The 16,626-nt window shown below is 39.3% G+C and overlaps 1 protein-coding gene across 1 annotated transcript; it reads left to right on the plus strand.

Moving 5' to 3' along the window:
* The first annotated feature begins 5,668 nt into the window (after positions 1-5,668).
* On the plus strand, positions 5,669-6,387 carry SF3B5 (splicing factor 3b subunit 5). The gene has a single exon (XM_006084395.3). The coding sequence runs from the start codon at positions 5,809-5,811 to the stop codon at positions 6,067-6,069; it is 261 nt and encodes an 86-aa protein (XP_006084457.1). The 5' UTR covers positions 5,669-5,808; the 3' UTR covers positions 6,070-6,387.
* Positions 6,388-16,626: the final 10,239 nt, after the last annotated feature.

Here is a 16,626-nt window from a genome sequence, read left to right on the forward strand (position 1 = left end):
AAAATTTAAATATAATTTCTGGATGCACAGGCATTTGACAATCAATAGGAGGGTGGTTATATGTAGAGTATGCTACACCCATGCAGTGGAATATTACACAGCTGTAAAACAGGACCAAAAAATGAGGGAGCTCTTTATGTACTCATATGGGATAATCTCCATTATATGTCAAAGAAAGTAGATAAAAAACCAAAATAGAACAAAATGCTATACTGAGCATTTTGCTACTACCCAAATTTTAGAAGGGGTAAAAATATATATTTGTATTTGCTTATTCATCCATTAAAAGTCTCTGGAAGGATACACATAGCATTGGGATGGGAATGAACAGATGTTGGAAACTGCATTCCTTTGTGTACTTTTGTGTTTTGAATGATGCTTTGACTATTCACAATATTAAATGACTTTTTAAAAAAGTTAAAGCAGCAGCACAAGAACAAGAAAGATGAAAAAGAAAAAAATGTTGCCTGGCATTTCCAGACTTAAAAAAATAGACTAGACAATATGTAATTTCTGTCTAAAACATATTTTTTGTTATAAATCTTTAATCCTATATCTTTTTCCATGAATCTTTTCTTGCATATCTTTTTCTTACTCAAATGCCAAATTGTAAGACAGCATTTGATAGTTACATAGAAGCAGCCCAACTGCCAGGATTAACTTGAGGTTATATCTTGGAGCATGAAATACTCACAGCTGTCCTGGCATGTCTTGATAACAAGTTCACTGATTCCAGACCAAAATTATTTATTTGCAGCAAATGTAAAGAAATTGTGATATTCCTTACTAGGTCACAATTTAAGACTCAAGGAATATCTTTAAGTAAACAGGGTGGGGCAAAAGTAGGTTTATAGTTCATATGAAAAATAATACAGTAATTAATAAATAAGAGTACAAGAATAAACTGTTTTTGCATACTCACAACTATAAACCTACTTTTGTCCCACCCTGTACATAGCAGATACCCAGGAATAAATCTTAGAGAAAATGTAAAAGACCCAAGTGAAAATTATACAAACTTTATTTAAAGTCAAAGAAGTAGAGATAAATAAATGGAAATATATGCTATGTGCATAGGTGAGAAAACTCAATATAGTTATGATGACAATTCTCCCCAAATAAGTCTATAAAGTCAATGTAATTACAGTTAAAATTGAAGCAGTTTTTCTTTTTTGCTGTTGAGGACCATTGGGGGGTGGGGGGGACGCAGAAAGCACTCTTCAGAGATTTATTTAGCTTTTTTAAATTAATGTTTGATTTATTAAAATTACAAATAAAAAAAAACTGTTCTCCTAAAGCTTTTATATTCAGCTAAAAATCCCAAACTATAAATTTAGCAAATTTTCACAATCACTTTTAAGAGGTCTTTGGGTAAAATTTAGTTCCACTCCAAATTTTAACTCTCCAACATTTTAAATCACACTTATAAATGTAATACATTCATTTTCTTGTAAATATTGTGCTTGTCTGTTTTAAAAAATAAAATCTTTTCACGTGCCTAAGTTATTTTCACAAAGCTAATTAATTATATTTAAAATTTGTAAGGAGAAAATTTACATATTCCACAGCTGAATTGCGACACCTCACAATTCTCATGTTGAAGTCCTAACCTCCAGTAACCCAGAAGGTGGCTGCATTTGGAGATAAGACGAGAAGATTAAGACACAGACACACACAGAGGAAAAACCGTGTGAAGACACAGAGAGGAAATGGCCATCAGCAAGCAAACCAGGAGAAAGACCTAAAAATAAAAGCAACCCTGCTTTCTTCTTGATTTTGTACTTCTAGTCTCCAGAACTGTGAGGAAATAAATTTCTATTTTTAAGCCACCAGTCTGTGGTAGTTTGTTTTGGGAGCCCTAGCAAACTAATACTAGTACACCTTGGCTCTTAATTAATACATGTAGATGTGAATGTCTTACTTTGAATTGGAGGAATTCCCTCATATCCTTAGAGTCATTCTTAATGATATGGAAATAATATTAATTTTCATGGCTTTGTTTGACTAGTCAATCACAATTTCCATTAGGATTTTACTGATAATTCTAAATTCAGGTAGAAGAGCAAAGGATCCAAATGTTACAACATTTATGAAAGAAGAAAATTGTATAGGCTTTCACCTGTCAGATATCAGGATTTATTATAAAGTTGCAAAAACTAAAATCTTGTGTTACTACTGTGGGCATAGACTAAGAAACTAATGGAACAGAATACCCACAAACAGACCTATCCTTATACAAAAGAAGCACTAAAGATGAGTAGGGAAAGGATGTACTGTTTAATGAATGATTGGTTATCAATGGGAACTAGTTAACCATATAGGAAAGTATTAAAAAATTAAATCCCTAAAGCAGCAGTTTTTAACCTTTTTCATCTCATGGCTTACATAAACTAATTACTAAAATTTACAGCACACCAAAAAAAATATTGTATTTTTTTCCAATCTGATAAAAAAAAAATACAGGTATAATTTTGATTCACTCACACCAGATGGTTATTGTTGTGTTGGCTGTTGTCATTTTTTTATTTGACAATCTAGGGGGAAAGAGGTCAGTGCCCCTGACTAAATAATCAGGTATTGCATGTAGCAGTACACCAGAGTAATTCTTTTTCTTTTTTAAAAAAATATATTTTTATTGATTGTAGAGAGAAAGGGAGAGGGATAGAGAGATAGAAACATCAGGCATGTGTCCTTGGCCAGAATCGAACCTGTGACCCTTCATTCCGCAGGCCGACGCTCTATCCAGTGAGCCAAACCGGCTAGGGCACCAGTGTAATTCTTGAGGGATACCAGATGAAAAATCCCTGCCCTAAAGCAAAATAAAGCAAAACAAAAACTCCCCGGTGGATTGAAACAATTCTAATAAATTTTTTAAAGAAAACAAAATTCTAAAACTGTTAGAAGACAACAGATAAAAACTCTTTTTTATGGCCCAATGGTAGAAAAAGTTTTGCTTGATTTTATTTTTTTCAACCAAATGCAAAAACCACAAAACATGAAGGAAGGATGACACATCTGACTACTTGAAAGTTAACTTCTGTACAACAAAGTATGCCATAAAGAAAGGGTAAAGATGAGCCGAAGGCTAGAAAAAGATTTTCATATGGGTCATTTCAAAGAGAGCTTGTGGGACCAAAACCAGGAGCTCTTAGTGCTGTGGCCTAAGATTGAAGTTCTCCATAGGATATAACAGGCTGTTTTAGAGTTATCTTACTCCCAGTAAAGAGTTCTTTCCATTTGGCTGTCGTACAGTTGTTTATCCATAGGATATAATAGACAATAGTGCTATGTTTCCTAAGAAGATATAAGATTTAAAAATAATAATAAAATAAAAGATTGTCATTGCTTCATCATTGACAAGACTAGTAAACTGACTATACAAATATCTTCTAAAAAATTACTTCAAAACCCCAAATTTCAATTAAAAATGGGCAAAGAATATGAATATGCACAGAGCAGAAATAAACACATTAAAAAGATACTCCGCAGGAGTAGAGAGGGGGGGTTAATAGGGGGAAAAGGGGACATATGTAATACTTTCAACAATAAAAAATTACTTTAAAAAACACAATAAAGATAAATTTTAAATAAGTAAATAAATACTAACACATGATCTTTTTCACATAAAAAAAGAGTCTCCCTAGTAAGCAAAGATATGCAAATTAAAGGCACAATGAAATTCATTCAACCCACCAGACTTGAAAACTTTTTAAATGTCTGAGGACACCATGTTTTGGGAGGGAAAAAGCAACTTTCATAACTACACATACAGAGTGTCATTTACATAAAGCTTTAAAACAGGGTTGGGGATCCAAAGGGCCGTACAAGCCCCAAGAAATCCTTTGGTCTGACCCTGCCAAGACATTAGGGGTGAGTTAAAGAAATGTTTGATCAAATGTATGATCAAATAATTTTTAATTTGAGAATTTTATATGGCCCAAGAATGATGTTATAAATATCCAAATGGCCCATAGCAGAAAAAAGGTTCCCCACCCCTGCTTTAAAATGTGCATAACAATAACACTATTGTGTATGGATGCACAAACTCTCAGCAATAAAACAAAAACAAAAACACTGGGCTCAGAAATAATTAACTCTAAATTCAAGATAGTATCTTGAAGTGAATAGATTAGGGAGGGGAACACAAAGAACTTCCATTTTGTTTCCATAGTTTTACTTCTTTAAAAACCCAAAACAAAATAAAGTTGGAAACAAAAATGGCAAAATGGCAAGGTTTGATATATTTGGACGGTGAATCCATAGGTATGCCTTATAATAGTCTCTACGTTTTAGGAATGAAATGTTTGTTATAACATGGTTTAATCTGAAGAATAAAACGTGCGGGCGGGTTTTTTTTTTCATTTTTGGTACATTTGATCTCATAAGGAATATTTTTGTTTTCTTTTTTTCCTCTTTTAAAATTAAAAATTGTTTATACTTAAAATGTGCAACATAATAAAATGATTACTCCAGTTAAGGTAATTAACATATCCATTTCCTCACATAGTTACTTTTTTTGTGTGTGTGGTGAGAACGCCTGAAATCTACACTTAGAAACGTTCCAATATTCAATACAGTATTAACTATAGTTTACAACTTTTAAAACTGTTTTAAAGTTATCTTACTCCCAGTAAAGAGTTCTTTCCATTTGGCTGTCATACAGTTGTTGATCCATTCATCAAATGTATTTTGAGAATACAATCTCTGCCAGACTATGAGGATATCATAAAAGAATATGATAAAACATATCAATAAAGTAAACTTTCTCAAGCAATTTGTATTCGAGTGAGGAAGTTGTTAAACCAAACAAGAAAAACAAAAGAAAGAAATATATAGGATATAAAGGGATAATAACGAAGAGACGACATACACGTTGCAAAGAGGAAGGGGAATGTGCATCTGTCGGGGGTAGCCAAAGCCGATTTCAAGGAGATGCTTTTGAGCTGACTTAAGGGAGAAGTGCCTGCCAAGGGTGCAAAGGCATCCCAAGCAGAGGGAACAGTGTGCAGAGAACTTGAGAGGCGAGCAGAGAACCACAGGCTGGCGCAGCGGGTGGAGTGACGAGCTGGAGGGAGGATTTCAAAATTAGAAGCTAGAGAGGAAGGGGGCTTGATGTGGGCGCCGGACGTGTCGGAACTGGTGCTATACTTCGTTCTACAGGCAGGAAACGGCGGCCCTGCAAGCGTTGACATAACTTCCACTGTGCACGACTAGTAAGGACCAGAACTCAGGGTAATAATCTACCTCTAATTGTGAAAGGGCTACCGTGCAGCCACCTTAGCCCCCAAATCAAAATTACATCAAGTTCATTCTCCAAGTTGCCTATTATGTCCCACTTGAGTTTCCCCTTTTCTGTCGGCCCCAAACCGCCTAAGGACGCAAACCGTCTCGACCACCCCTCCCATTAGGCCGCCCAGGGCCTCTTAAAAAGCCACGAGGGCTCCTAGAAGTTTGCACGCAGGAGGCTTCGGGAACTACAAGTCCCAGCATGCAACCCTCCCCGTAAGAAAAAGGGCCACTAAGCGGACCATCATGCAACGCTCTCCGAAAGCGGGTGGGGCTCTCGATAGGGGGCGGCCGACTTATAGCGTCGCCTAGGCAGCTCCAATCACGGGACAGAATACACTTCCGCTTCCGACTCCGAGTCCTAGAACCGCGAATACGCGCAGCTTCGCCGCGGAGACGTCACTCGCCCGCGACCGTACCGGCCCGGAGGTTCGGCGGAGCGGTCCCTCTCCGGCGTGGCTTTCTGGGACGGTTGCCTGTCGCCGCGGCCTCTGACCTGGGAGCGACGAGGAAAGCGGCGAGATGACGGACCGCTACACCATCCACAGCCAGTTGGAGCACCTGCAGTCCAAGTACATCGGCACGGGCCACGCCGACACCACCAAGTGGGAATGGCTGGTCAACCAGCACCGCGACTCCTACTGCTCCTACATGGGCCACTTCGACCTCCTCAACTACTTCGCCATTGCGGAGAACGAGAGCAAAGCTCGAGTCCGCTTCAACTTGATGGAGAAGATGCTGCAGCCCTGCGGACCGCCGGCCGACAAGCCCGAGGAGAACTGAGGTCCCGCCGGTCCGCGCTGTGCGGGAGAGCACCCGTGTTCCTCCGGTGTGGGTGTGCCGTCCCTCCCGCGCGCCCTGACCCGGGGGGACCGGTTCTGCGTGCCTCCGGCGTCTCCCCGAACAGACGTGCTTCCTCCGGGCGCCTCTCCTGACCTGCCTGCGTGTGGACCCTCGGAACACAGCGCTGGGGCCCCCGAGACTGTGACCTTGGCGACCCTGAAGCCAGCGAGCGTCAGGGGAGACGGAATAGGGAGGCTCGCTTTTAGCCCGTTGATCGTCGCTGTTGGTTTTTCCATAAAGTTCAGAAAATGTTCAGTCTCTTGGTGTGGGCTGCTTGTGTTCGGGTGGAGGGGTTCAGGGAGGGTTCCGGGGACTGCCGTTTCTTGGGAGTCCGAACCGGAAACGTGGGCAGGGGTGTGGGCGCGGGGCCAGCGCTCTCTGCCTGACACTTAAATCCGCCCTGCACTGCCTTAAAAAATTTCTCCCAGGAGCCTTTGCAGGTCCGTAATGCCTTCAGTATTGAGGTTTGTGATCATTGTATCCCACCATCCTTTTCTCCCATTCAAAAAATCTTTTCTATTATTGCCCTCCTCTCTCTCTGAAATTGCATCCTCTCTTTCTCTTGGGACTTTGTGGACAGGTCATGAGAAATGACAAGCTGTCAAAAGAGTTTTCATTCATTCAACATTCAACAAGTATTTGTTAAGCCCTACATGGTAGGCATTGTTTCAGGCTTCGGGGCCACACGAACTGTAGACATAAGCAAATGTTAGGTCCTGTAGCGAGGATAGGAATAGGTGGGGTTGCAATTTTAAGTAGAATGCTCATGTTAGATTATTGAGATGGTGACATTTGAGCAATGTCTTTAAGGAAGTGAGGGTAATAGCCATACAGAAAACTGAGGAAATTGCTTTCCAGGCAAAGGGAACAGCCAGTGCGATGGTCCTGACGCTGGGATTGTGTCTGGTTTGTTGGAGGAACAGCAGAGGAGTGTGGCTGCAGGGAGTGAGCAAGGGAAGGAGTAGAGGGACAAGTAATAGGAAGGGAACAGAGAAGAGTCTGGTAGGCCAATGTAAGGACTTCTGACTTTTACCCTGAAGGAGATTGGTAGCCATTGCGAAATTATTAAGTGATAAGATCTGTCGTTATTTTAGATCAGTGGTTCTCAAGCATATAGGGATTCCATTACATTCCTACAAAGTTCTTGAATACCCTACAGAGCCTTTGTTTATGAGGTTTGTGGCTGCTAGAAAATTTTAAAACGTAGTAATTTATTTAAAACAACAGTAATAAAACCATTACATGCTAGCTAAAAACACTTTAAAAAAATTTTTTGTTGTTAATCCTCACCCAAGGATATTTTTTCCATTGCTTTTTAGAGAGAGTGGAAGAGGGGGAGGCAGAGACAAACATCATGTGAGAAAGACACATTGATTGGTTGCCTCCCACAGAGACAGGCCAGTAAGCCAGGACAATCGAAATAGGGAAACAGATAGATAGCTAAACAAAATGACAGAGCAGTTTACAGCAGATACAGGGGGTCATCTCCCTAGAAGTAACATCTGGACCTCAGTTGTATTTCAGCTCCAGATCTAGAAAAGCAGCAAAACCAGGTGGGTAACACCAGGACCATCTGACACCAATCAGAGGAGACCACCGCCCTGGAGGAGCACACCTAGAAAACAGAATATTCTGCTAAAACCCTCCTAAGATTTTCATCTGCGGAGAAGCTAAAACCTCAAGACAAAAGACCCAGTGTGTGCTCTCCCTCTGGGGGGCAGCCTCCCCCACCCCAGCCATTCCCTTTCCCTCTTCTCCCACAGGCATGCATCTCCTGTGGGCCTTATCATTTGGTCGGGCCCTGCCAAGGCATTAAGGGTGAGTTAATTAAATGTTTGATCAAATATAGCAGGCTAATTTTTAGGTTGGTAATTTTGTATGGCCCTCGGATGATTTATAAATACCCTATAGCCCTTGGCAGAAAAAAGGTTCCCCACTCCAGGAGACTTGCAACCAGGGGAGCAATGGGCAGCAGCAGCTTGTCCCAGGCTAACCCCTGAAACTGATCCCAAGGTCTTTTTTCTGACTTCCCAGAGGCTAAGGCAGCACAGCCTGCGCTCTCCTGTTGCTTCTTCTATGCTAATCCCTTGCTTGTTTACGTCCCCAGTTTTAATAAATGTTCCCTCATAGTCATCTGGACTCATGTTGTGAAATTTTTCCTTCACGAAATCAAGAACCCACACACTACCGGCTGGCCTTAGGCAGGCCCACCAAGGGCCAGGTCCACTTTCGGGTAACACCACAGGCTCCTGGACCTGGGTGAGGGATAAACTTGTAACCCAAGTGCCCTTGACAGGGAATCAAACTTGAATCAAGACCCTTCAGTATGCAGTGCAACACAAACCAGTGAGGCACACTGGCCAGGGCAACACTTTTAAAAATATCTTCTTTTAAACAATTTTGCACATCTTCAATGTCTACCTTAGGAGAAAGCTGGATTCTACTACCTACTTCTGCATTCAAACTATTGGGATATGAAGTTCTCATTGAAGTATGAAAAAATTACTCATGTAGTAAGGGAGAAATATTTTAATAACCTTTTCAAATAATTGTGGATAATCTTTGATACTCTAGCAAAACCCAACAAGTAGTAATTTCTTAAAAGTTTGTTATGGCATAGAATTTGATCAGTGAATTTTTCAGTCTCTATTACATTAAAATGTATTCATGTATCTTAAACTTTGAATAGATCTTTTACCCATACATTATTTTGCAACGTCATGCGTCAGTAGTTTAAAAAGTATTGGCTCACTGAGTTATATAGACTTTCCAAATGTTGACAACATGTCATACATATCAAGTCACATATCACCACTGATTTTATCAGAAGAGTCTTACTGTATTGGGAAGTGGGAAAACTACAGTGAGTAGTATCAGTTTTTCACAATTTTAAGTTTTTGCTTGGTAGCCTAAATTTGATCACTGGTAGCAAATACGTACTATCTGTTGTTTTCCTTGAAGTGACAGGCCCACTTAGTTCGTTTTCAAGAAAATATCTGCTTAATGCCAATTCTGAATAATAGTAGTTTGGTTCTTTCCAGTAAAAATTGTGTTCCTTCAGAAAAAAAAAAATAGCCAGTTCAGTTTGCAACTCAAATTATGCTTTCCTTTGAGAAAACCATTGTACTTGGTGGCAGCAGAAACGCTTTATGCGTATTACCAGTTTTATCCTATGAAAAACTTCAAAAGATGTGTTCTCCAGCTAAGATTCATAAAATCAATACTTATGACTGCTTCATCAAGAACATGTTTAAGTTGATTTTTTGGTTTTCTTTGTTTTATTGAGAAGTTTATGACAGTGGAGAATGCAATGACATTTAGTAGTTTGGTGCCACTGCCTTGATTCATGCTAAGTGCTGGTAGTTTTACTCACGGCTGCTTTTGTGCCCTCTGTACAAATGTTAATGCAGTGGAAATGGCACATAAAGTCTTACTACGCAAAAAGGTTAAACTAGACCACCAACTTATACCATACACAAGAATAAACTCAAACCGATAAAAGACTTAAATGTAAGTCATGAAACCATAAAAACCCTAGAAGAACATATAGGCAGTAAAATCTCAGACATCTCATGTAGTAGAATTTTTGCCGATACATCTTTTAAGGCAAGAGAAAAAAGGAAAAAATAAATAAATGACATTACATCAGAATAAAAAGCTGCACAGCGAGAGAAACCATCAAAATGAAAAGGGAACCCACTGTATAGGAGAACATTATTTGCCAATGATACATCTGATAAGGGGTTAATATCTTTTTAAAAATAAATTTTTAAAATATGTTTTTATTGATTTCAGAGAAGCAAGGAGAGGGAGAGAGAGAAAGAAACATCAATGATGAGAGAGAATCATTGACCGGCTGCCTCCTGCATGCCCCCTACTGGGGACCAAGCCCACAACCCAGGCATGTGCCCTGAATGGGAATCGAACCATGGTCTTCTGGTTCATAGGTCGACTCTCAACCACTGAGCCACTCCGGCTGGACTGGGAGGTATTATCTTTGTTTTACAGATGATATAGGTTCAGAAAAGTAATTTGCTCAAGGTCACCCAATTACTATGTGACTAGGCCAGAATTTGAACCAGGTCTATCTAGTTCCAAAGTACAAAGTCTTAAATATACTGTTGTTCAAACAGGTCTAGTATATAAAAATCACATTAGAATAATTTAAAATCGATGATTGTCTTAGATAAAAAATAGAAATATTAAAAGTGTCAGAGACAGTGCTCTTGGCAGTCCCAGATCTGTCTCTTGCTTCAACAGTGTTTGGACAAACAGACCCAGGGACACCCCTTCTTCCAGCCTCTGACCACCTTCCACTGTCTTTTCCAGGCACCACCTTCAGAACCACCTCAGCCTCTGAGACCAGCCAACCTCTGAGACCAGCCAACACCGTTTCTTTTTCTGCCTCAATTACTTATTGCCAAACAACCATGAGCTCCCAAATTCATCAGAATTATTCCACCGAGGTGGAGGCTGCTGTCAACCTGCATCTGCGGGCCGCCTACACCTACCTCTCTCTGGGCTTCTATTTCCTCTGAGACGATATGGCTCTGGAGGGCGTGGGCCACTTCTTCCACGAGTTGGCAAAGCGCAACTCTTAAGTGTGAGGGCACTGAGCATCTCTTAAGATGCAAAACCAGCGCGGTGGCCACGTTCTCTTTCAGGACGTGCTGAATGAAGCCTCCCCAAGACGAGTGGAGTGAAGCTCAGGACGCCATGGAAGCCGCCCTGGCCTTGGAGAGGAGCCTGAACCAGGCCCTTTTGGAGCTGCAGGCCCTGGGTTCCACTCGCTCAGACTCTCATCTCTGTGACTTCCTGGAGGTGGAACTCATCAAGAAGATGGGAGACACCTCACTCACCTCCGCAGGCTGCTGGCCCCCGGGCTGGGCTGGGAGAGTATCTCTTTGAAAGGCTCACTCTCAAGCAGGACTAGGGGCCTTTGGAGCCCAAAGGCCTTTGAGGGGCCTGTCTGCATCCCCCCGGTGTCTGGCTTTTGCCTGAGCCTCTCCCCAAAACCACTAGCCATTCTTTATGCATTGGACCAAATGGAAAAAATAAAGCTTTTTGCAGGAAAAAAAAAAGTTTATAAATTATACTGAAGGAATATTAAACCAATATGGAAGTTCTTATATAACTAAGTAAAAATGCAACTTGAAATATTTTGAATAAAGATGATTTTAATGGGAAGAGTAATAATTTGTGTGTGGGGGAAAATCCATTTAAAGTGTAGTCCTGCCAGAAACCGGTTTCGCTCAGTGGATAGAGCATCGGCCTGTGGACTGGAAGGTCCCAGGTTCGATTCCAGTCAAGGCCATGTACCTGGGTTGCAGGCACATCCCCAGTAGGAGATGTGCAGGAGGCAGCTGATCGATGTTTCTCTCTCATCGATGTTTCTAACTCTCTATCTCTCTCCCTTCCTCTCTGTAAAAAATCAATAAAATATATTTTAAAAAAATAAAATAAAGTGTAGTCCTGCCGGGGCTGACCAGCAGCCCCTAAGGGATGGATGAACAGATTACTCCAACACAGTTTCACTGTGAAAGAGAAGGCTAAGGGACAGCCTGGCTGAAGAAGCCAGGCATCCTCGATTGCCTGCCTCGTTAGGCTTTTATTGGAATTTTTATCTTTAGATACAATCAGTAGGGTGAGTAATCTTGGGAGGACACATATGTTTACATTGTCCTCTAGGTAAGGGCATCCAGGGATTAAGCATAAAGATTCCAGTAAGCACCTGGGGGTCCAGTAAGCACAGACTTGTTTGGTAAGGTCAAGGAGTAATTAGGGGTGTCACCTTCGACACTCCCCTAAGTCTCCCCTAAGTCAGAATTCCAATAAACAGGGCAGGCAGCCTTCTACACACTTCCCTTTTATCAAAACTTTCCAACCAAGTCTCATGCTTCCCAACATAGTCCAAATAAATTTAATTGATCCATTTATTCTTTTTTGTTCTGATCTAAAGTTATATTTGTGTCAAACACAGGAGGGCAGCAGACGATGCTCTGATACAAATTACTTTTGGAAAAAACTCTGAACTAATAGATTTTGCTAACTTGGAAGAAAGTCAACTCTATATTTATGTACAGTGATGTTGTAACTAGAAATCCACTTTGTGAACTATAAAGTGATGAGCCTGGGATAAGATGTGGACCCTACCCTAAAAGGATGCTAGTTAGGAAAATAAACACAGCAGCACATAAATAACTCTGATCTGTAGTAGTGAGTGGTAAGCGCAAAGAAAAAAGGCCAGAGAGTTTACATGAAAAGATTACTGCAAACTTCCACTGAGGGTATGGATAAGGACATTGTTGAGAAAGAGTCTTTTGAGCAGAATCATGAGCGATAAGTAGGATTTATAAGTGTTAAGATAAGGGTAAGGCAGTATGAGCCTCTGGGAATATTTCCAGCTGCTCTAGCAAAGGCAGGAGAATTCAAACCACTCATTCCTATTTAAAACCTTCCCAATACTTTCATTTAAAAAACAGTATTTTTTTTATTGATTTTTCTTTTTGAGAGAGAGAGAAACATGGATGTGATAGCATACCATCAATTGAGGGATGAAGCCCACAACCTGGTCTTGTGTCCTGATCAGGAATTGAACAGCGATCTTTTGGGATGACGCCCAATACTTTCAATGACTTATGGTTTGGAGGGTCCTCCACTCTTTCGCTCCTGCTTTCTTCATGAAGCTGGAAGAGCAAGTTAAGGTCGAAGTCCTAAGATTGTTAACTCAATCTTTACAACTCTGGAATAGTTATTATCTCATTCTACCAATAAGCAAACAGACATATAAAAAATTAAGTTTTTGTTGTTGTTTTAATATAACTCAGCTAGGAACTAGTAACACAGGGACTTACACTCAGATCTGTTTCCAGCATCCAGGCTCTTCGTAGAGTAGCTCAGGGTTTCCTAGCCTGTTTCATGGGATTCTAATTGCATGAAAAGTTCTAGGTGGGGTTTTTGGAGGGGTTGGGGGTAAGGAGGTAATGGCAGGAGTGGGCGATGATTGGGGGGATAAGGGTAAAGGAATATCTTGATTTTAAAAGTTTCAGAAATGTCCCACACCTTGGAAATTCATGCTTCAGGTTAGTTTTTAAAAGTTCTGCAGTAAGAAATTTTGCTTAACTCATTTCCTAAACTTATTTGATCTTGGAATTTCTTTTCTCAAGAAATACTTACCAAGATGATTTTGAGAATCTTTTGGGGGAGGGTGGGAAATACTGCTTTTGGCAATGAAAGGTATTTGAATAGAGAAATGATGTATTCAACCCTGGGCTTAGAGAAAAATGAACTTGATGGCAGTGTGTAGATGGAGCCCATAACCACCAATAATTTTCCTTCTTCCTGAGATTCTAATGCTCTCAGTTGGAAATGAATACTTTTGTGAGCAGAGAGTTCTTTGTTCTCTGTTTTGATTTTTTTCATCTCTCCAAGACTAACAACTTAAAGATATTAGAAGGAGAAGAGACAATTAGTTGTAAATTAATTGTGCAAATTAGTTGTGAAGCTATCTGAGACTCATGCTTTTTCAGGACAAGGGCATGAAAAAAATGTTATTGAGGGATTTGGACATTTTAGTTCACTAATTGTATTAGTGTCTGGAGTGATTAGAGGTGAATTATCTGGCAAACCAATGGTTGGCCTACTTCAGAGAGAGAACAATTGGTTCTTCATGTACGTGACTTCCTATCTCATATCCCAAATTCTTTCCAGGCTCCCCATGTCCTTCATTTTCCTCGCCTGCAATATACACATCACACATACCTGTCCACTCAATCGGAAACAGGGAAAACGGGGAAAGGGTGAGGGGTGCTGGTAGGAACTCAAGAAATGGAAGAATCCCTCTCAACTCTCACACTACACAGAGGGTCTATCTGCTAGAAGTGACCCTTTGAAGCTCTGTTCTTTGATCTGTGTTAGCTCAGAATCCTTCTGCATCTCCACTTTCCTCATTTCCTATCTGCTGTTCTCAGTGGTTAATCTTGTCTTTCAACTTTTCCTCTTATCGCTCTAGCCTGCAGCTTTAAAGAATTATAGCCTTAATACCTCCATGTCTCCTCACAAAGGCAGTGACCTTCAGATCAGAAAAGCCTCATACCACTAAAAATGGGGAAATAAAGTGTTGGGGGGGGGGTTGTGGTACATAGCATCAAACAGTTAGGGGTTCACCTTCTCAGCCTCCCTCCTCTGTTCAAGCTCTCAACTAGCAGACTAATCGGTCCACCAGCATCTCTTTCAGAATTCTGCCCTTTACAATGAGGGTATCACAGTCCTACCTCCATGAATTTTTCTATCAGGATCAAATACATGTGCTTTATAGAAAAAAAAAAAACCACAACAACAAGTCTTTCTACTTAAAAAAATTTTCAAAAAGGTACAAAAAATATATATAACATGGGACATTCCACTTCAAATTAACAGCTGATTATATTTTGTCAAATTTGTTTTCCTTTCCTATATTTAAAATAAGGAAGATCCTTACTCCATCCCATCTTTAAAATAGTATAAGACTTAGAAGAATTTTTTCTAAAAATTAGTTTAAAAGCAAGCAAAATGTATATTTTCCCATGAAAGTTAGGGCTTGAACATCTTATTACTAGGTTAACTTGAACTTTAGATGATAAAGCAAGGACAATGATTTAAGCTGATGTTGTCCATCATGTAGCTTAGCATTCAACACACTAGAGATGTTTTTATTTATTTTTATTTTATTTATTTATTTATTTTTTTTTGTGCGTCACAATATTTTTTTTTTTTATTGCTTAAAGCATTACAAAGGGTATTACATATGTGTCCTTTTTTTTTCCCCCGCCCTTGACAATACCCCGGCTTCCACTACTAGAGATGTTTTTAAAATATTTGTTGTTCAGCAACCCAAGTAGGTCTATCATCAAACCATGAAAAGCACTGAAGAGATACAAAAATGATAATAAAAAAAATTAAGGTTACAATTAACAAAGAAAACAGAATTATCAATGGAGCTCCAGATTCCATAATAGTGGGCACTCAATAACTGTATTTGTTGAATGATAAATAGGTGAATGAATGAACAAATGAGTAAAAAATACACAGGAAGAAATGGGGGTTGGGGATGGGCATGGTAAATGCTGGACAAATTGATTATGGATCTTTCTATCCTTTGGTCCAAAATAGAACTCTGATGTTTTGTGAAGTGTTAAAAACATCACTGAAGTGATTTTAATCCTATCAAGTGTGATACGCATGAAAGTGTTTTTTTTAACCTCAAATAAATGCACACTGTTCCTATCCCTTGGTATATTAATAAGCAATATGAAACATATTAAATACCTATATATCTTGACAAGTTCACATAAAATAAGAGTTTCAAGCTAGGTAATTCTCAAAATATATTTTTGATTGCATAAGCAATTTCACAATATTCATTTTTATATGGTCACAGGGAGTTCTTAGTTTCTTGAGTAAGGATATCTTGCTAAAAAACAAGTTTATCTCTCATATGTAGGAGAAAATGATTATCAATATGGAAAATGAAATACATCTCAGTAGGGATCTAATTTGGAGATGATGAATATAATATAGTAGCACAAGACAAGATGTGCACCTTGTCTTCCATTCATTTAAATAGTCCTATAATTATTGAAGTATGAATTGTAAAAAACAATATATTTACACTCATGGTTGTAAGCTGGCTGGATCATGAAGATGAATTTTTCTCTAGCTCTTCAGTAATCTCTCTGGCTTTCATCCTATCTCCCTCCCCATTTGTCTCCTTTTGATTCTTGCAGTGCTGTGATAAGAAATTTAACTGGTAATTGGTGTAGTGAAGTCAATACATCTTTAAGCTTTTCTCGGAGCCCTACAAAAACCTTTGAATGCACATATCAAGGCATGTCGTGGTAGTTAAATTTCACATAATCTGAAGTTTGTGTCACAGAGACACAAATTTTTAAGGTAGTAAATAAGACATATTGGTGTGAAGGATTCCATATTTTGACAGCATGCACTTATTTATGTAAAATAAGTGCTATTAATGGAATGAAATGCTAAATAATATTTATATATTTTTATGGGTGGGTACAGTAGAAGATTGTAGGGATTATTCATTTGTAAGAAGCACTTAAGTATGTTAAATGTACTTATTATATTTGAGTTGGTTATTCATGCTTCTGTATCAAATCTCTGAAAAAATTTAAAGGTGATGAGTTTAACAAAAGTATTTTTTAAATGAAACCATAGCTGTGAGTTTATTCACTATTTTAGCCAGTAACTTTGCTCACTACAAATTCTATAACAAGATGCAAGCTGCAACCCTACCCAGGCCAGGACTCTTGAAAATGTTTGTAATGGGGAGCAGGTGAAACTGGATGCTGTTGTCTGAGAGCCATCTGAAGGGCATGCCTTTCCAATAGCATCATATGTGATATGAAAGTCAGCATTGTACCCTAATAGTCACTCTGTATAGTCAAAGTTTTCAGATCATGGTTGTTGTTTCTGAACTTCTGAAAGGATTGTTTTCAT

This window comes from Myotis lucifugus, unplaced genomic scaffold (assembly GCF_000147115.1).
Source record: "Myotis lucifugus unplaced genomic scaffold, Myoluc2.0 scaffold_11, whole genome shotgun sequence".
NCBI lineage: Eukaryota > Metazoa > Chordata > Mammalia > Chiroptera > Vespertilionidae > Myotis > Myotis lucifugus.